This window comes from Oncorhynchus tshawytscha, linkage group LG06 (assembly GCF_018296145.1).
Source record: "Oncorhynchus tshawytscha isolate Ot180627B linkage group LG06, Otsh_v2.0, whole genome shotgun sequence".
Classification (NCBI taxonomy): Eukaryota; Metazoa; Chordata; class Actinopteri; order Salmoniformes; family Salmonidae; genus Oncorhynchus; species Oncorhynchus tshawytscha.
The window spans coordinates 56366250-56388384 of NC_056434.1; the positions used below are offsets into that span (position 1 = coordinate 56366250).

At 41.0% G+C, this 22135-nt stretch overlaps 1 protein-coding gene across 2 annotated transcripts in view; it reads left to right on the forward strand.

The window, feature by feature from the left end:
- Positions 1-412: 412 nt before the first annotated feature.
- Positions 413-22135, forward strand: part of wdr11 (WD repeat domain 11) — a 162255-nt gene continuing 140532 nt past the window's right edge. For both annotated transcript variants that reach the window (XM_024424247.2, XM_042323426.1), the window contains exons 1-5: positions 413-609; positions 5672-5783; positions 10223-10376; positions 13051-13224; positions 20242-20443. In XM_024424247.2, the coding sequence (XP_024280015.1) occupies positions 524-609; positions 5672-5783; positions 10223-10376; positions 13051-13224; positions 20242-20443 (728 nt within the window). In that variant the 5' untranslated portion in view covers positions 413-523. The remainder of the gene's footprint in view (positions 610-5671; positions 5784-10222; positions 10377-13050; positions 13225-20241; positions 20444-22135) is intronic.

Below are 22135 nucleotides of genomic sequence, written 5' to 3' on the forward strand. Positions count from 1 at the left end.
TATGTATGTCCAGTATGAAAAAACTTTTGGGTTTAAGTTGATGGGCCACTCTATAAGGGCTGGCAAATGAGCAGTGACACTGAAAGGGGTGTAAAAATTGTGGATTTGCTCCTGAGTAGAATTGACCCCCTTTTTCTGCACAACGTACAGATAGTATTGCATGGTGCAATAAGTGATAGGTGTACATACACAAAAAACATTGTTGACCATTTAGGCTTGAAAGAAAAGAAGAGAAAGACAAAAAGACAACAATACATCATTTCTTATAGAAATACGTTAATTCTTTTTATTTATTCATAACTAGTATAAAATCTTTGGATACTTGTGCACATTTTCTGTTATTTTCGCTCTCATTTTTTATTTACAAATTACACAGGACAGGACATTTGCCCGGAAGTGCTTCGTTATTGTTGGCACTTCCTGCTTATCCCCCCCCCTCCTGTCAACAAACCAAAATACATGTTCTATGCGAGATTTTGTCCATTTACTTGGATGTAGCTAGTTAATACAATTCATAGTAACAATGATTCCTTACTCTGTCAATATTAAACTTGCGGCGCGGACATTGACTGGAACGCTTAATTTGCAGAACAAAACTGCTGTTGACTGGTGAGTTCTGGAGCCCTGTGCATTGGCCTAGCTAGCTAAAATGTTTAGATATTTACGTTAACTCACTCAGCTGAGATGGTTTATTCTACAGAAAATGAAGATGAGCAGATATGTATTAGATTACAATACTATATTGTTTAGTTTTTGGATAAAATGAAGAATTTGAATGCTTCGCTTCACAGTTGGAAAGTGGTGTTCTGCTACAAGTTTCAGCAAGCTGGCTTAGCTAACGTGAAATAGCTTCGTCCCGCAATTAGTTTAGACATTTAATTTAGTTAGCGTTTGGATTAACCATGTTGACTTTACTGAAGTTTTTTACTAAAGTTAAAATTGTTAATATAAATTTTAGCTAACATAAATGGCTAAGCAAATTAAATGTTAATATACATGACCAGTTGTGAGACGAAGCTAACGTTAGCTTCCTCGCTAATTAGCGAATTGTCTAACGTAACGTTAACGTTAGCTAGTTATTGATTTGACATTGCAGTTGTGTTTTTGTGCTAAAGCTGACAACCAATTACGATGCCACTGTTTAGTGTCATTGGTTGAGTGTAAATGTATGTGACTGATGAATGCCATATTGCTAGTAGTTAGCTGTAGTTTAAAAAAAGCAATTAGTTAATGTGCTAGACCCCCACATTTGGGTCTTAGTGATTTTCTTGATGGTCTTTGTCCCTAGAGGTGGAAAATGGGTGATAATACTGCTATTGCTGCACTCTCTGTTATCAATCGCTTTCATTCCTCAATCCCATATCAAATTGTATTTGTCACATGTTTCGTGAACAACAGGTGTAGAGTAGGATAAGAGTGAAATGCTTATTATGGGCCCTTCCCAACAATGCAGAGGAAATAATAGAAAAATAATAAAACAAGGATAAATATACAATAAGAATGGTTGGCTTTGTTATACACAATGTACCACTTCCGAGTTCATGTTTAGCGTTACGTGGTAATTTAGGTATATGTATACAGGTAGGGATAAAATGTCTAGGCAACAGGATAGACGAACTGTAGCAACGGTGTATGTGATGAGTCAAAAAAGTTAGTCTGGGTACCAATTGATTAATTATTTAACATCTTATGGCTTTGGGGTAGAACCTTTTTTATTTATTTTTTTATTTTCAGACTTGGTACATCAGTACCGCTTGCCATGCGATTTCAAAGAGTCTATGACTTGGGTGGCAGGAGTCTTTTGCAGTTTTTAGGGCCTTCCTCTGACACTGCCTGTTATAGAGGTCCTGGATTGGGCCGTACTCACTACTAGAGGTCGACCAATTAATTAGGGCTGATTTCAAGTTTTCCTAACAATCGGTAATCTGAATTTTTGGACACCGATTATGGCCGATTACATTGCACTCCACGAGGAGACTGCGTGGCAGGCTGACTATCTATTATGCGAGTGCAGCAAGGAGCCAAGGTAAGGTGCTAGCTAGCATTAAACTTATCTTATAAAAAACAATCAATCTTAACATAATCACTAGTTAACTACACATGGTTGATGATATTACTAGTTTATCTAGCTTGTTGCATACAATCGATGTTTTTAAACCTGCATATTTAGTTAATATTGCCTGCTAACATGAATTTCTTTTAACTAGGGAAATTGTCACTTCTCTTGTGTTCTGTGCAACAGAGTCAGGGTATATGCAGCAGTTTGGGCCGCCTCGTTGCGAACTGTGTGACGACCATTTCTTCTTCCTAACAAAGACAGCCAACTTCGCCAAACGGGGTATGACTTAACAAAAGCACATTTGTGAAAAAAGCACAATTGTTGCACGAATGTACCTAACCATAAACATCAATGCCTTTATTAAAATCAGAACACGGAAGTATATATTTTTTAAACCTGCATATTTAGTTAAAAGAAATTCATGTTAGCAGGCAATATTAACTAGGGCAATTGTGTTACTTCTCTTGCGTTCATTGTACGCAGAGTCAGGGTATATGCAACAGTTTGGGCCGCCTGGCTCGTTGCGAACTAATTTGCCAGAATTTTACATAATTATGACATAACATTGAAGGTTGTGCAATGTAACAGGAATATTTAGACTTATGGATGCCACCCATTAGATAAAATACAGAACGGTTCCGTATTTCACTGAAAGAATAAACGTTTTCTTTTCGAAATGATAGTTTCCGGATTTGACCATATTAATGACCTAAGGCTCGTATTTCTGTGTGTTATTAAATTATAATTAAGTCTATGATTTGATAGCGTTGTCCGACTGAGCGGAGGTAGGCTGCAGCAGGCTCGTAAGCATTCATTCAAACAGCACTTTCCTGCTTTTGCCAGCAGCTCTTCGCAATGCTTCAAGCATTGCGCTGTTTATGACTTCAAGCCTATCAACTCATGTTAAAAGGAACCACCAGCTTTCATATGTTATCATGTTCTGAGCAAGGAACTTAAACGTTTTGCATTGTTGCCAAAAAGTTCAATTTTAGTTTCATCTGACCAGAGCACCTTCTCCACATGTTTGGTGTGTCTCCCAGGTGGCTTGTGGCAAACTTTAAACTACACTTTTTATGGATATCTTTAAGAAATGGCTTTCTTCTTGCCACTCTTCCATAAAGGCCAGATTTGTGCAATATACGACTGATTGTTGTCCTATGGACAGAGTCTCCCACCTCAGCTGTAGATCTCTGCAGTTCATCCAGAGTGATCATGGGCCTCTTGGCTGCATCTCTGATCAGTCTTCTCCTTGTATGAGCTGAAAGTTTAGAGGGACGGCCAGGTCTTGGTAGATTTGCAGTGGTCTGATACTCCTTCCATTTCAATATTATCGCTTGCACAGTGCTCCTTGGGATGTTTAAAGCTTGGGAAATCTTTTTGTATCCAAATCCGGCTTCAAACTTCTTCACAACAGTGTCTCGGACCTGCCTGGTGTGTTCCTTGTTCTTCATGATGCTCTCTGCGCTTTTAACGGACCTCTGAGACTATCACAGTGCAGGTGCATTTATACAGAGACTTGATTACACACAGGTGGATTGTATTTATCATCATTAGTCATTTAGGTCAACATTGGATCATTCAGAGATCCTCACTGAACTTCTGGAGAGAGTTGCTGCACTGAAAGTAAAGGGGCTGAATAATTTTGCACGCCCAATTTTTCAGTTTTTGATTTGTTAAAAAAGTTTGAAATATCCAATAAATGTCCTTCCACTTCATGATTGTGTCCCTCTTGTTGTTGATTCTTCACAAAAAAATACAGTTTTATATCTTTATGTTTGAAGCCTGAAATGTGGCAAAAGGTCGCAAAGTTCAAGGGGGCCGAATACTTTCGCAAGGCACTGTATATTGTGTATTGATTTTAAAGAAAGGCACTGTTTATGGTTAGGTACACATTGATGCAACGGCAGTGCTTTTTTCGCGAATGCTCTTGTTAAATCATCACCCGTTTAGGGAAGTAGGCTGTGATTCGATGAGAAATTAACTGGCACCGCATCGATTATATGCAATGCAGGACACGCTAGATAAACTAGTAAAATCATCAACCATGTGTAGCTAACTAGTGATTATGTTAAGATAGATTTTTTTGTAAGATAAGTTGCTAGCTAGCATTAAACTTAACTTGGCTTCTTGCTGCACTCGCGTAACAAGTAGTCAGCCTGCCACGCAATCTCCTCATGGAGTGCAATGTAACCAGCCACAATCGGTGGCTAAAAATGGAGATTACCGATTGTTATGATTACTTTAGGACGATTTCAAGGTATCGGCCATTCTGATTAATCGGTCGACATCTACTTAAGACAGCGCTAAGGGGGGCAGGACAGGCAGCTGATCGTCCTCGCAGTGGCAGACCACGTGTAACAACACCTGCACAGGATCGGTACATCCGAACATCACACTTGCGGGACAGGTACCGGATGGCAACAACAACTGCCCGAGATGCACCAGGCAGGACTGGCAAAAAGTGCTCTTCACTGACGAGCCGCGGTTTTGTCTCACCAGGAGTGATGGTCGGATTTGTGTTTTTTGTCGAAGGAATGAGCGTTACACCGAGGCCTGTACTCTGGAGTGGGATCGATTTGGAGGTGGAGGGTCCGTCATGGTCTGGGACGGGTTTGTCACAGCATCAACGGACTGAGCTTGTTGTCATTGCAGGCAATCTCAACGCTGTGAGTTACAGGGAAGCCATCCTCCTCCCTCATGTGGTACCCTTCCTGCAGGCTCATCCTGACATGACCCATCAGCATGACAATGCCACCAGCCATACTGCTCGTTCAGTGCGTGATTTCCTACAAGACAGGAATGTCAGTGTTCTGCCATGGCCAGTGAAGCCCTGATCTCAATCCCATTGAGCACTTCTGGGACCTGTTGGATTGGAGGGTGAGGGCTAGGGCCATTTACCCCCTAGAAATGTCTGGGAACTTGCAGGTGACTTGGTGGAAGAGTGGGGTAACATCTCACAGCAAGAACTTGCAAATCTGGTGCAGTCCATGAGGAGGAGATGCACTGCAGTACTTAATGCAGCTGGTTGCCACACCAGATACTGACTGTTCCCTTTTTTTTACCCCCCCTTTGATCAGGGACACATTTTTCAATTTCTGTTATTCACATGTCTGCAGGAACTTGTTCTGTTTATCTCTGTTGTTAAATCTTATGTTCATACAAATATTTACACAGTAAATTTGCTGAAAATAAACACAGTTGACAGTAAGAGTGTTCATTTTTTTGCTGATTTTCTGTATGTTCATGAGCTGGATTGCATGTCTTTAAAAAATAAATAATAATATTGGTTTGTACTTGTTATGTTTAGCTAGCTGACTCACTGCAATTTTTTTTTGCATTCTTTTAGTAGATGCCCAATAGGCCTTTTTTTCTTCATTTCTTTGACGCAACCTTGTGTTCTAAGCTGGTAGTGCGTATGAGATGACGAAATGAAAATCTGGATATCGCCTCACCCTAGAACATGCCTCTGCTATAATGACCCCACTTTTCAAGCAGCTGTGTGCTGCCCTGTTGATAGGCTAAAATGTAACTGTTATTTTTGAATGATACGGTATGCCCTGCTGCTATGCTTGATAGCTTAGTTATATCGCCTATATTTTAAATCTCTTCTAGGGGTTGGCAGGGGCTGATAGCCCAGGGATGTCACTCCAGCATCCTCATCATCGACCCAAAGACTTCCCAGACCATCCAGGTTCTGGAGCGGCACAAAGCCAATGTGGTCAAGGTAAGTTCCAGTCAGGGTTTCTCAATATCATAATGGGAAAATCCCAGGAAGTAGCCTCTGCCTTTTTTTGAATAAGTTGTTTGAGTGAATTCATAACATGTAGCTTGGATTACATTTGCAATAGTGAATGTAACCCATCACAGGAATAAACTACACTGCTCAAAAAAATTAAGGGAACACTAAAATAACACATCCTAGATCTGAATGAATGAAATATTCTTATTTAATACTTTTTTCTTTACATAGTTGAATGTGCTGACAACAAAATCACCCAAAAATTATCAATGGAAATCAAATTTATCAACCCATGGAGGTCTGGATTTGGAGTCACACTCCAAATGAAAGTGGAAAACCACACTACAGGCTGATCCAACTTTGATGTAAATGTCCTTAAAACAAATCAAAATGAGGCTCAGTAGTGTGTGTGGCCTCCACGTGCCTGTATGACCTCCCTACAATGCCTGGGCATGCTCCTGATGAGGTGGCGGATGGTCTCCTGAGGGATCTCCTCCCAGACCTGGACTAAAGCATGTGCCAACTCCTGGAGAGTCTGTGGTGCAACGTGGCGTTGGTGGATGGAGCGAGACATGTCCCAGATGTGCTCAATTGGATTCAGGTCTGGGGAACGGGCGGGCCAGTCCATAGCATCAATGCCTTCCTCTTGCAGGAACTGCTGACACACACCAGCCACATGAGGTCTAGCATTGTCTTGCATTAGGAGGAACCCAGGGCCAACCACACCAGCATATGGTCTCACAAGGGGTCTGGGGATCTCATCTCGGTACCTAATGGCAGTCAGGCTACCTCTGGCGAGCACATGGAGGGCTGTGCGGCCCCCCAAAGAAATGCCACCCCACACCATGACTGACCCACCACCAAACCGGTCATGCTGGAGGATGTTGCAGGCAGCAGAACGTTCTCAAGCAGGGGAATTGGCAGCCACAATGTTGTGTGCGTTGTTGTGGATGCATGCCAACACGTAGTCATTGAGTCCCACGTCTCAACATCACTGGTCAACTTCTCCACGAGGTTGTCAGCTGTGTGTCTGACGGATAGACTCTGTGTCAGGAGGACCTTTCCCCAGTCAACATCGCTGAAGTGGCACGTCATGGTAATTTAGATCTCGGGGGTCAGCACAGTTCAACAGTCAGTTGTGAGAGCCAACTTACCGCCTGTGGCTAGCTTCACTTTCAGCACTTATTTTTTCTATTTGTTATTGAGTCATGCTGGAGGATGTTGCAGGCAGCAGAACGTTCTCCATGGCGTCTCCAGACTGTCACATCTGTCACGTGCTCAGTGTGAACCTGCTTTCATCTGTGAAGAGCACAGGGTGCCAGTGGCAAATTTGCCAATCTTGGTGTTCTCTGGAAAATGACAAACGTCCTGCACGGTGTTGGGCTGTAAGCACAACCCCCCACCTGTGGACGTCGGACCCTCATACCACCTTCATGGAGTCTGTTTCTGACCGTTTGAGCAGACACATGCACATTTGTGGCCTGCTGGAGGTCATTTTGCAGGGCTCTGGCAGTGCTCCTCCTTGCACAAAGGCGAAGGTAGCGGTCCTGCTGCTGGGTTGTTGCCCTCCTACGGCTTCCTCCACGTCTCCTGATGTACTGGCCTGTCTCCTGGTAGTGCCTCCATGCTCTGGACACTACACTGACAGACACCGCAAACCTTCTTGCCACAGCTCGCATTGATGTGCCATCCTGGATGAGCTGCACTACCTGAGCCACTTGTGTGGGTTGTAGACTCAGTCTCATGCTACCACTAGAATGAAAGCACCGCCAGCATTCAAAAGTGAACAAAACACCAGCCAGGAAGCATGAGAAGTGGTCTGTGGTCACCACCTGCAGAACCACTCCTTTATTGGGGGTGTCTTGCTAATTGCCTATAATTTCCAACGGTTGTCTATTCCATTTGTACAACAGCATGTGAAATGTATAGTTAATCAGTGTTGCTTCCTAAGTGGACAGTTTGATTTCACAGAAGTGTGATTGACTTGGAGTTACATTGTGTTGTTTAAGTGTAACCATTTAATTTTTTTGAGCAGTGTACTTATTGAAGCCATCGTTGAAGTCTGTGCATAGCATGGCACCGAGTCCCAGGGGATGTAAGCAGGGGAATTGGCAGCCACAATGTTGTGTGCGTTGTTGTGGATGCATGCCAACACGTAGTCATTGAGTCCCACGTCTCAACATCACTGGTCAACTTCTCCACGAGGTTGTCAGCTGTGTGTCTGACGGATAGACTCTGTGTCAGGAGGACCTTTCCCCAGTCAACATCGCTGAAGTGGCACGTCATGGTAATTTAGATCTCGGGGGTCAGCACAGTTCAACAGTCAGTTGTGAGAGCCAACTTGCCGCCTGTGGCTAGCTTCACTTTCAGCACTTATTTTTTTCTATTTGTTATTGAGTCTTGTGATGGCGTGCAGTACTCTGGCTCAAGGTAACGAATTAACTTCCCTAAAGCCCTCGACCACACTGATTGGCATCATATAACGCTCAATCATTCTACACACCAACTGTGTGATCACCTCAGACGGCACGCATCATTCTCCCTGCTAGCATCAAGGTGATGGCACCCGGGTATTTGTTCTTGACGTGATACATCATCGTGCTGGTACTGCTGCTGAATTTGTTTAATTTATTTTTTTTGTTATCCAATTGGTAGTTAGTCTTTTCCCATCGCTGCGTCTCCTGTACGGACTCGGGTGAGGCTAAGGTCCTCCGAAACAACCCTACCAAGCCACACTGCAAACACTTCTTGACACACTGCTTGCTTAATCCGGAAGCGAGCCGACACCTGGCGACCGTATCAGCGTGCATGCGCCCGGCCTGCCACAGGAGTTGCTGGAGCGCGATGGGACAGTGACATCCCGGCCAGCCAAACCTTCCCCTAACCCGGACCAATTGTGCGTCTCCCGGTCGTGGACGGCTGCGATACCCGGATCTGTAATGACGCCTCAAGCACTGCAGTACCTTAGACCACTGCGCCATTCGGGAGGCCCCTGCTGCTGAATTTTCGCAAACTTTGCAGAGAACTTCATCACCCTTTTGAACGAAGGGTCCCACACAGAGATACGTTTGGCGCGCTTCATTTTTCCTCAGTTGCCAAGCTAACGTTAGCAGGGCCTCTAGTGGATGTGAAAGCTTCCAAGCACATTCTTGGTGGTATAGCGCCCTCTACAGTTCAAATTAGTTTTCACACCGAAGACACACATACACTTTCATTCCACAAATTATGCAAATAAACCTATAGACCGATAAACATGACCGGTCAAATTTATTTTCAGTCACTAACTGTTAACTTCTCTAGGATAGGGGGCAGCATTTGGAATGTTGGATGAAAAGTAAGCCCAAATTCAACTGCCTGCTACTCATCCTCAGAAGATAAGATATGCATATTATTAGTAGATTTGGATAGAAAACACTCTGAAGTTTCTAACTGTTTGAATCATGTCTGTGAGTATAACAGAACTTATGTAGCAGGCGAAACCCCAAGGACAAACCATTTAGATTTTTTTTTTCACCTAAAATAAAGGAATGGAATTAATAATTTATCATATTTGGGCGAGCAGTGTCCGAGTAGAATAGGATAAAATACAGTATATACATATACTGTACTGATGAGTACTGCAAGATATGTAAATGTTATTAAAGTGACAAGAGTTCCATTTATTAAACTGGCCAGTGATTTCAAGACTATGTATATGGGCAGCAAACCCCCACCCTTGTGCCAAATTCTCTTTTATGGTTTATTTTTAATAGTGTCTGTTCAATTAAATAGATTTTATGTCGCCTACTTTGCCCCCAAAACCTATTTTTTTTATTGTTTTATATATTTTTTAAGGTTTTTACAATATAATCCATCATGCCATATGGAATCAAAAGCATTCTTTTATAATCAACAAAACATGCAAGTACTTTTCCTCTGTGTTTCTGATGAACATGCAGGTGTGTGTGGTCTGTTCTGCGTTTGGGTAGAAAGCCTTTTATGTTGTCTAAGGAAGGTCTGTATTCAGCTATTGAGAATACAGCAGAACATTTTCCCCATGTTGCGGGTGATCCATATAGTTATTAGGCTCTAATTTGTCACTTTTTTAAAAACATTTAAAAAAATTATTTATGGGGGTTATATAGGATATCAGGGAAGCAGCCACTTTCCAAACTGGGTTTGAATAAGGCATCCTGCAGCTCAAGAGTACTGTGTTTTTGCATTTAATTCCTGATGCTGTCAGGGCCACATGCCTTTCCAGGTTATATTTTATTTGAATGTTCAGCGCGTGTAATTTGGAATTCAATTGGGTTCTGGTTGTTTTTAATTGTGTTCTAGAGAGCTGAGTTTTTCTTGCACATTTGATTTTGTTTTAGAGATGATGTTCAAAAAGGCTAAACCATCTCACCTGCTCCCACTCTCTTCTTCTCGCTCTCTGCCTGCAGGTGAAATGGTCCAGGGAGAACTACCACCACAGCCTGAGCTCGCCCTACTCCCTGAGGCTGGCCTCTGCCGATTCAGCAGGGAAGATTATCGTGTGGGATGTGGTGAGTGGCACGGCCCACTGTGAGATCCAGGAGCACTCCAAACCTATCCAGGGTGAGAGCCAAACCTCGGAAAAGGACCACTGCTGCATTTATTACATCAACTTTGAGAGACCAAGAAATTACAACCTGTATCAATGATTTCTTTTCAAGGATATTAAGCCAAACCTCCCTGACATACATTTTGAATTATGAATAAATGAAAATTAGATCTATCATAAACCTTGGGATAGTTTTTTATTTTTCAGCAAGGTTATTATCCTCTTGAGCTGACAAATATCCCAGTCCCTGAAATCAGGTATTAGGCTATTTAAACAATTAAAAAAAATGTATGTCATAAAACTTAAATGAACAGCATAACAAGGTTGTTGTACAACTACAAATAGGCCTACAATAAAAACTACTGCTGCTAATACAACTAATTACACATTTATGTCACAGACCCCTTGACTTTTTCCATATTTTGTTACAGCCCTATTCCAAAATGGATTAAATTATTCTTCATCAATCTACACACAATACCCCATAATGACAAAGCAAAATGTATTAAATAAAAAACGGATACCTTATTTACATAAGTATTCAGACCCTTTGCTATGAGTCTCAAAATTTAGCTCTGGTGCATCTTGTTTCCATTGATCATCCTCAATGTTAATACAACTTGATTGGAGTTCACGTGGTAAATTAAATTGATTGGACATGATTTGGAAAGGCACACCTTTCTATATAACGTCCTGCAGTTGACAGTGCATGTCAGACCAAAAACCAAGCCATGAGGTCGAAGAAACTGTCCGTAGAGTTCTGAGACAGGATTGTGTTGAGGCACAGCTCTGGGTAAGGGTATCAAAAAATGTCTGCAGCATTAAAGGTTCCCAAGAACAGTGGTGTCCATCATTCTTCAATGGAAGCAGTTTTGAACCACTAACACTTCCTAGAACTCTCACCAAGACAGTTGTGAAGAGGGCACGACAAAACCTTTTCCCCCTTAGGAGACGGAAAAGATTTGGCATGGGTCCCCAGATCCTCAAGGTTCAACAACTGCACCATCGAGAGCATCCTGACCATTTGCATCAACGCCTGGTGTGGCAACTGCTCGGCATCTGATCGTAAGGCGCTGCAGATGGTAGTGCTTACGACCCAGTACATCACTGTGGCCAAGCTTCTTGCCATCCAGGACCAATATAATATGTGGTGTCAGAGGAAAGCCCATAAAACTGTCGGACTCCAGTCACCCAAGTTATAGACTGTAATTTCAGCTTCAGGCACGGCAGACTATACCGTAGCGCCAAGTCTAGGACCAAAAGGTTCCTTAACAGCTTTCATCCCCAAGCTGTAAGACTGCTGAAAAATTAATTGAATGGCCACCGGACTATTACATTGACCCCCCTTTGTTTTGTACACTATCTATGCATAGTCACTTCACCCCTAGCTACACGTACATATTATCTCTAACCGTTACCCCCTGTATATAGCCTTGTTATTGTTACTTTTTAGTATTTTTTTAACTTCAGTTTATTTGGTAAATATTTTCTTAACTCTTCTTGAACTTCACTGTTGGTTAAGGGCTTGTAAGTATTTCATGTTAAGGTCTACACTTGTTTGATTGGAACTGGCTGCCCGACCAGCTTGAGATATCGTGGGGAGAAGCGCATTGGTCATGGAGGTGACAAAGAACCTGATTGTCACTCTGACAGAGCACCTAGAGACTCTCAGACCATGAGAAACAAGATTCTCTTGTCTGATGAAAAAAGATTGAACTCTTTGGCCTGAATGCCAAGTGTCACATCTGGAGGAAACCTGACACCATCCCTACGGTGAAGCATGTAGGTGGCAGCATCATGCTGTGGGGATTGAGGGACAGGGAGGCAAGTCAGGATTGAGGGAAAGATAAATGGAGCAAAGTACAAAGAGATCCTGCTCCAGAGCACTCCGCCCCAGTCTGAGGGCTAAGGGTCACCTCCCAACAGGACAGCGACCCTAAGCAGACAGCCAAGACAACGCAGGAGTGGCTGCAGGACAAGTCTCAATGTCCTTTAGTGGTCCAGCCAGAGCCCGGACTTGAATACAATCAAACATCTCTGGAGAGACCTGAAAATAGCTGTGCAGACACACTCTCCATCCAACCTGATAGAGCTTGAGAGGATCTGCAGAGAAGAATGGTAGAAACTCCCCAAATACTGGAGTGTGTGTGATGTATACATAAGCAGTCAAAAGTTTGGATCCATACTCATTTGAAGGGTTTTTCTTTATTTTTACAATGTTCAACATTGCCGGAGATGTTTGATCGGGTTCAAGTCCGGGCTCTGGCCGGGCCACTCAAGGACAATTAATAAATTTGCAAATATTTCTGAACATGTTTGCGTATGGTCATCATGGGCTATTGTGGGTAGATTGATGAGGAAATTATTTTGCTTAATCCATTTTTAGAGTAAGGCTGTAATGTAACAAGGTGGGAAAAGTCAAGGGGTCTGATTACTTTCCGAATGCGCTGTATATATAAAACACAGGAAAACCAAATTTTTGACTATCTGGCAGAAGTAAATTCATCCATAAACATTTCAAATATATATTATATGCTCTTTTTCCTCTCCTTCGCTCTCTCGCTCTTTTTCCACTCGCTCTCGTTCTTTTTCCTCTCTCTCTCTCGCTCTTTTTTTAAATCTTCCTCTCTCCCTCTCGCTCTTTTTTTCTCTTCCTCTCTCTCTCGCTGTTCTTCTTCTTGCTCTCAGATATGGACTGGTTGTGGACTCAGGATGCTTCACGTGATCTTCTCCTGGCCATCCATCCACCTAACTACATAGTCCTATGGAACGGAGACACAGGGACCAAGCTGTGGAAGAAGAGCTATGCAGAGAACATCCTCTCCTTCTCTTTTGACCCGTTCGATCCATCCAACCTAGCATGTAAGCAACAATCACCCACCTACAGTGCCATGTTCTATAGATCTCTTTTATCTGGTCTTGCTTTCTCTCACTCTTTCATACTATGTCAATCTCTGTTCTCTCAATCCCTCCAACTCCTTATTCTAACAGGTTAAATGTTATTTGTAGCAGATTCCCTGCCTGCTTGTAGAAAGCTTCTCTTTCAGTTGGAAGTAAATCTTTGTCAACTTCTTACGGCCGACAACATTCCGTCTGAAAAGGCAGTGCGCGAACTTCCAAAATATTTTTTAGAAATATGTAACTTTCATAAATTAACAAGTGCAATACACCAAATGAAAGAAACGTCTTGTTAATCTACCCATCGTGTACGATTTCAAAAAGGTTTTACAGCGATAAAATGAATCACTAACCTTTGCTTGATCTTCATCAGATGAGACTCATGGGACATCATGTTACACAATACATATATGTTTTGTTCGATAAAGTGCATATTTATATCTAAAAATCTCAGTTTACATTGGCGCGTTATGTTCAGTGATGTTTTGCTTCCAAAACATCCGGTGATTTTGCAGAGAGCCACATCAATTTACATAAATACTCCTAATAAACAACTGTTATTCACAGAATTAAAGATATACTTCTCCTTAATGCAACCGCTGTGTCAGATTTAAAAAAACTTTACGGAAAAAGCAAACCATGCAATAATCTGAGTACGGCGCTCAGACAACAAATCAAGCAATACAGATATCCGCCATGTTGGAGTCAACAGAAGTCAGAAATAGCATTATAAATATTCACTTACCTTTTGATCTTCATCGGAATGCACTCCCAGGAATCCCAGTTCCACAATAAATGTTTGACTTGTTCGATAATGTTCATTTTTATGTCCAAATACCTCCCTTTGTTAGCGCTTTCAGCCCAGTAATCCAAATTCATGACGCATGAGCAGACAAAGTCAAAAGGTTCCGTTACAGTCCGTAGAAACATGTCAAACGAAGTATAGAATCAATCTTTAGGATTTTTTTATCATAAATCTTCAATAATGTTCCAACCGGAGAATTCCTTTGTCTTCAGAAATGCAATGGAACTCAAGCTAACTCTCACGTGAACATGCGTCACGAGCTTATGGCACTCTGCCAGACCACTGACTCATTCAACTCCCATTCCCCCTCCTTCACAGTAGAAGCATCAAACAAGTTTCTAAAGACTGTTGACATCTAGTGGAAGCCTTAGGAAGTGCAATTTAACCCCATAGACACTGTATTTGATAGGCCAAGAGTTGAAAAACTACAAACCTCACATTTCCCACTTCATGGTTGGATTTTTCTCAGGTTTTCACCTGCCATATCAGTTCTGTTATACTCACAGACATCATTCAAATTGTTTTAGGAACTTCAGAGTTTTCTATCCAAATCTACTATTATATGCATATATTAGCAACTTGGACTGAGTAGCAGGCAGTTTACTCTGGGCACGCTTTTCATCCAAATGTGAAAATGCTGCCCCCTATCCCAAACAGGTTAATCATGTGGTAGATATTTACAGTCCATTTAATAATGTAAAAAACGGAGGCATAAGGGCACAGGGGCATGTGCCATCTCAGATTTGTCCTTTTTTTATAAAATATATATATTTTTGTTTTTTCTCTAATACTACCAGGCACATAGACATTTTATGAAGTTGGCTTTAGCTAGCCCAGATAGGTTCCCAATGTCATAATTAGCTACCAAGAAGCAACTTCAGTCTATCAATCAAGTAATAGTAGCTAGCTTGGCTAACTATCTTAGCTGGCATGTCTGCTGGCAAGGTTGGTAGACTTTTGAAAAGCAAGCAATAACTAAATCTACTGAATAAGGCTCACATTCCTTTCAATCTTTTACCCAGATTTTAGCAGAGATGCAGAGAAGCATATTTAGTTTCTTTCAGTTAGGAGGATAGACAGAAACAGAAGATGCTTAGATTTGCAGAAAAATATACATTTGACTTTATAGAGGCGGCGATATGTCTGTATTAGATTTTGATTGGCCAACACATGTTAAAAGTAAGTTTTTCCCCTCTTCTGTTCTCCGTCAATACTCTGTATTCTTGAACAAAATTTGCCACCTCAGCTGAGAACTCCATTCCCTAAATGGTCACTTGATGACGCTGCTATCGATTCACTAGTTGTCTTGCTAAAACATTTTATTTTATTAGCATTATCACCAAGGCACTTTTTGAAGTGACCCCTAAGAAATTCCACAAAGTTGTCAAGGGACAGTCGAGCCACAGAGAAATATTAATTATGACCACTTTAGAATATTCGAGAAAGGTGGTGATTTAATCAAAACAAATATTTTCTTTGCTATCTTTTACAGCAAACAATGATGGAAAGAGCTCCCATGTAATTAGTTATAACAGGATAATATTTCATTTTTGTTGAAGGAGAAACAGAAGAAGATGGACAGAATTACGATTACAGATCCTACAGTCTCATTCAAAGTTAGAAATGCAGCATGTCCTCATTGGGTACCGAGCTATGACGCAACTTAAACCTAGCCACTCTCGTATCTTAGCAACAGTTTTTACCTAGCTAGCTAACGTTACATTCCGACAACATTGACGCTCAATATATTTTGGTTTTCAGACAAAGTTCAAAATTGATTTCAAGCCAGATAGCCTTTATTGGAATTGTATCTGTTTCATTAGTTGACTTTGTAACGTTACACGGAACCCAAACCGGCTGCGTGCGTGCGCCATCGTGCATACATTTATTTTGTCCCCCTACACCAAATGCAATCATGACACGCATGGTTAAAATATTAAAACTAACTCTGAACCAGTGACATTAATTTGGGGACAGGTCGAAAAGCATTAAATATGTATGGCTAGTTAGCTTGCACTTGCTAGCTAATTTGTCCTGGGATATAAACATTTGAGTTGTTATTTTACCTGAAATACACACGGTACTCTACTCTGACAATTAATCCACACATAAAATGGCCAACCGACTCGTTTCTAGTCATCTCTCGTCCTTCCAGGCTTTTTCATCTTTGAACTTATATGGTGATTGGCATCTACACTTTCATAGTATTACCACGACAACCGAAAAAACATTTAATCTTTCAATCACCCACGTGGGTATAACCAATGAGGAGATGGCATGTGTGTACCTGCTTCTATAAACCAATGAGGAGATGGGAGAGGCAGGACTTGCAGCGCAATCTGCGTCAGAAATAGGAATGACTTCTATTTTAGTCCTTGGCAACGCTCGTTGGCGCGCGTGAGCAGTATGGGTGCAACAATTTAAATAACATGGATTTCTAAATCCTGCGGAATCATGCTCAGATCACAAATAATTTGCGATATTAAAAAAATGAATTTGTTATTCAAATTAAAAGCCCAATAAATCCTTACACAAAGGCGAGTATTCAACTCCCACCGCTTCTGGGACATTTATTTTAAAGGCACGTATAAATAGCAACTGCACGAGGACAGACAGTGACTGACAGGCTGACACACGTCACCGTTCGAGATAGTAGCTAGCTAGAAATTGCGCCAAAATGAGTTTTTCTAGGAAAAGGAAGGTAGACAATGAATGAGTGTTCCAGCAAGAGTGGACATCAAAAATGTATTTGAGGTAGCAGGGAAAGCTGTGTGCTTAGTCTGCAAAGAGAGCATCGCTGTCTCGAAAGGCTACAACTTGTCCCGACACTTCCAGACGAAAAATGCAGAGAAATATAGGAATATGTCTTCTGAGCAGAGGGCAAGTGCATCAAAAGAGTTGCTTTCTCAGTTGCAAAAGCACCAAGGTCTTTTCACAAAACTGCATTCAACAAACGACAGAATTGCGAGAGTTAGCCACAAAAATGCTAAACATAGCAAGCCATTCGCTGAGGGCGAATTCCTTAAAGAAAGTTTAATTGACTCTGCAGCAATACTTGGCCCCGACAAGAAAGATCTGTTTGTCTCACTGTTGGAAGAGACCGTGTCAGGTCGTGCAGATCTCCCCTACCACACAAACGTGACATGGCTGAGTTTGGGGAAGGTGCTTAAAAGGTTGTGGGACCTGAAGTCAGAGATTGTTGAGTTTTTGCAAATGAAAGGAAAATATGTGGATTTCCCTTAACTGCAAGATAAAGAATGGTTGGCTGATTTTGCCTTCACCGTGAACATTATGTAGGTTTTTGAATGACTACCTCATCTCTGTAGTCCACACATACAATTTTCTGTAAGGTCCTTCAGTCGAACAGTGAATTTCAAACACATTCATTGGAATACCAGGGAGGTATTCCATTGCATTACAAAGATGGCACCTATTGGTAGATGGGTAAAAATAATACAACAGACGCTGAATATCCCTTTGATTATCGTGAAGTTATTCATTACATTTTGGCTCGTGTATCAATACACACAGTTACTACAAAGATACAGGCGACATTCCTAACTCGGTTTCCAGAGAGGATGGAAATCGCCAGTGGTGACTAACACAGGTACACCGTTTAATTCTTGTGATAGGAGAACTGAGGATAGATCAACAACATTGAAGTTACTCCACAAAACTAACCTAATTGACAGAGTGAAAAGGAAGCCTGTACAGAATACAAATATTCCAAAATATGCATCTTGTTTGCAACAAGGAATTTAATATTGCAAAAAATGTGCCAAAGAAATAAACTTTTTGTCCTGGATACCAAGCGTTATGTTCGTGGCTAATCCAACATAACACATCACTGAGTACCACTCTTCATATTTTCAATGCATGGTGGTGGCTGCATCATATTATGGGTATGCTTGTCATCGGCAAGAACTAGGGAGTTTTTTTGTTGTATAAAACTGAACGGAATAGGTCCTGCTGAGTTGCGCAGTGGTCTAAGGCACTATATCACAGTGTTGCGGCGTCACTACAGCCTGTCTGTGTCACAACTGGCCGTGACCGGGAGTCCCATAAGGCTGTGCACAATTTTCCCAGCGTTGTCCAGGTTAGGGGATGGTTTGGCCGGGGGGGCTTTACTTGACTCATCGTGCTCTAGCGTCTCCTTGTGCTGTGCCGGGCACCTGCAGGCTTGACTTTGGTCATCAGTTGAACAGTGTTTCCTCCTCCGGTGCAGCTGGCTTCTGGGTTAAGCGAGCACGTGTTAAGAAGCGTGGCGTGGCAGGTCATGTTTTGAAGGACATGACTCGACCTTCGCCTCTCCAGAGCCCGTTGTGGAGTTTCAGCAATAAAACAAGATCATAATCATGAGATTGGGGAGAAAAAAAATAAAGAAAAATTAGACCAGACGAATACAGAATGAAGTACATACAAAAAGCTAGAGGAAAACCTTGTACAGTTTGCTTTCCAACAGACAATGGGACATGCTTTCAGCAGGACAAAAAAACCTACAACACAAGGCCAAATCTACACTGGAGGTGCTTACCAAGATGGCATTGAATGTTCCTGAGTGGCCTAGTTACAGTTCTGACTTAAATCGTCTTGAAAATCTATGGCAAGACGAGCAATGATCAGCAAACAACTTGACAGAGTTTGAAGAATTTGGAAAAGTGTAATGGGCAGAAATTGCATTAATCCAGGTGTGCAAAGTTCTTATACTTTCCCAAATGACTCACAGCTGTAATCGCCGCCAATGGTTCTTCTACAAAATATTGACTCGGCTGTGAATACTTCTGTATTTCATTTTCAATACATTTGCTAAAATGTCTAAAAACATGTTTTTAGGGGTATTGTGTGTAGCTAGCTGGGTGAGACAAATCTATTTTAATGAATTTAGAATTCAGGCTATAAAACACGTCATATGTCAAGGCGTATGAATGCTTTCTGAAGGCACTGTAGCTAAACAACAACTAACAATGTTTTAATGTTTTCAATACAAATTTGGACACTGAATATAGTTGTCAACAGTCTAAGCCAAACCCGTCTGTTTTGCCCCGTAGTTGCGCACACATCGGTTTTTGTTGCTATAAAAAAAATTGGCCGTCTAGCAACATGACCAAAACAACCATATTTTTGTCCGGACTGGTGGAAGAATTAACTTTGTATGAATTTGCTTGTAAAATTAAACGTACTTATAAAAATAACTTTTTGTTGAAAATATGTATATTTTTTATGCCATTTTATAAAAGCAAGGCAGTCACATTTACCTGTGACTGTATTCAGAACATCTGTCATGGGGGAAGTTGGGTACTGTGGTAAATGTGTTCCTCTTATGCAAATGTGTGCACATTAGTTATGTAATTAGGATATTTTTACAGTTGGTGTTTTAAGTTAAATATTAGCTTTTGTCTGACATTGAAAAACACAGGAAATTGAAATGCTAATGTGACCTATGCACTAACAAGACTTTTCAGCATAAGCAGCTTGACTACTGCTAGAGTAGAGTAGTTTATTGATCTACTTAAACAACATATGTACTTACATTGGATGGATTGATTAGGATTTAGACCTATCAAACAGCCTAATACATCCTTTTAGAGATTTACCCCATTAATGTAAACATGTTTTTTCATGTAAAAAATCATCCCATTCCACTAATTCAAACATTATGGGGAGGTCAATTTTATTGATCTACAGTACTTCAACAACAGATGTACTTACTCACAATGGATTTTGGCTGGATATGTTCCATTGATCTTGCTTTTTAGTCCAGGAAAACCTCCCCATAATGTTAGCGTTTGAATTTCCTGTCTTCTTCGGCTTTAGAAAAAAGCTAATTGTTCACTTAACTTAGTTTTGGGGATTAATAGAATTAAGCATAATGATGTCTTTAGATTACAGAAAAAAAGTTATTTCAGGGGTTTAAAAAATGCAAGATTCTTGAATTTAAGGATGGCATATTGCCCCTCCGGACCACCCCCCCAGTCATCCTCACAAACTTTGTACCCCCCCCGATTTTTGGGATGCGTGATGCCCCTGAACAACATTCTTTTTAACAGATCCCAGACCTGTTGATCCTAGAGCAGTCATTACAGTCCAGTTAATAATAAGAAAAAATAACATTTACCTTAAATAGATTTCAAACCTGTCATCATCTCTTCCCTTGCTCTCTCTTCTTTCATGCTCAGTGCTGACCAGCGAAGGCATTGTCTTCATCTCCGACTTCTCTCACTCCAAACCCCCGGGCAGCGGGGGTAAGAAGGTCTATATCGCCAGCCCCCATGCCAGCCCTGCCCACACTAAGCCTGTGCCTGCTGCCCTCCCTGCCCCTACCGGTGCCAAGAAGGCCCTGAACAAGGTCAAAGTGCTCATCACCAACGAGAAGCCAACGTAAGAAAACCCCATAGCTAAACACTGCATGATTCTTATTACACATTCCATATTAGAAAGCTTGTATTGTTTAAAACAATATATCTAAAAATGTACTTGGGTACTTTTGAGATATGTAAGTATATTACTTGTATAATTCAGAAATGAATGACAAAACATGACTTATATTTCAGAGCCCACATTAAGGTTTCAAATGAGAGCATGCCTCGCTTTGTAGCATCTACAGACTCATTGTTGTCGTGTCTTAAAGAAGGCCTGGGTAAGGTGAAATGCCACCAATTTTCCAATGTGAATTCATTATTTCTCAATTATCATTTTGGAAATAGACTTCAAAGGTATGCTAAACATCCTTCCCCCCAAATGACATTTCTATGGATTTTATTTCAGGAAGATCAAAAACATATTTGGGCCAACCTGTATGGAATTTCCCCTATGTAATATTTGTTTGACTGTTGCAGTAAGGCATAGCCTACCGTTGCTGTAATAACCACCCTCTAAACACAGCCGCCCACCTTCATGTCTGTAATTATTATTTAGTCTTGTAATACTAATAATTTATCCTGGTTGAGTTCAAGAAATCCCTCAACGGTACATACAGGGAAATTATTAGGCCTAATTGCCATTGTCCTACATTCTATGTGCTGATCATAACACAAGGTCTGTCTGTGACAGAGGACAGTTGAGAGAGCGAGAAAGGTCGTCACTATAATTTGTTTACATCCCTGTTAGTGAGCATTTATCCTTTGCCAAGATATTCCATCCTCCTGACAGGTGTGGCATATCAAGAAGCTGATTAAACAGCATGATCATTACACAGGTGCACCTTGTGCTAGGGACAATAAAAGGCCACTCCACATCTGGCTTCTTCACCTGCATGATCGTCTGAGACCAGCCGCAGATGAGGAAACTGAGTAGTACAGTGCATTCGGAAAGTATTCACGCTCCTTGACCTTTTCCACATTTTGTTACGCCTTATTTTAAAATTGATTAAATTAAAATGTTCATCAGTCTCCACACAATACCCAATAATAACAAGGTGAAAACAGGTTTTTGAAATGTTTGTGTCTTTATAAAAGATAAACGGTAATACCTTATACACTAACATTCAAAAGTTTTGGGTCACTTAGAAATGTCCTTGTTTTTGAAAACAATGCGCATTTTTTGTCCATTTAAAAATAACATCAAATTCATCAGAAATACTGTAGATATTGTTAATGTTGTAAATGACTATTGTAGCTGGAAAGGGCTGATTTAAAAAAATAAAAAATAAAAATTAAACAACTTAAAAAAAAAATGAATATCTACATTGATTGATCATTGGAAAACCCTTTTGCAATTGTTGGCGGCAAGAAAACTTGCCGCCTTTAGACTAGTTGAGTATCTGGAGCATCAGCATTTGTGGGTTCGATTACAGGCTCAAAATGGCCAGAAACTGAGAACTTTCTTCTGAAACTCGTCAGTTAAAAAAGATGCACAAGATGCATACTTGTGCAAAAATATCAACATCTTTACTTTGTCATTATGGGGTATAGTGTCTAGGTAAATGAGTGAATTGTTTCTAAAATCAAGTTTATAATACGGCTCTAATGTATCAAAATGTGGAAAAAGTCAAGGGGTCTAAATACTTTCTGAATGCGCTGTATTTTGGTCTGTAATAAAGCCCTTATGTGGGGAAAAAAGTATTCTGCTTGG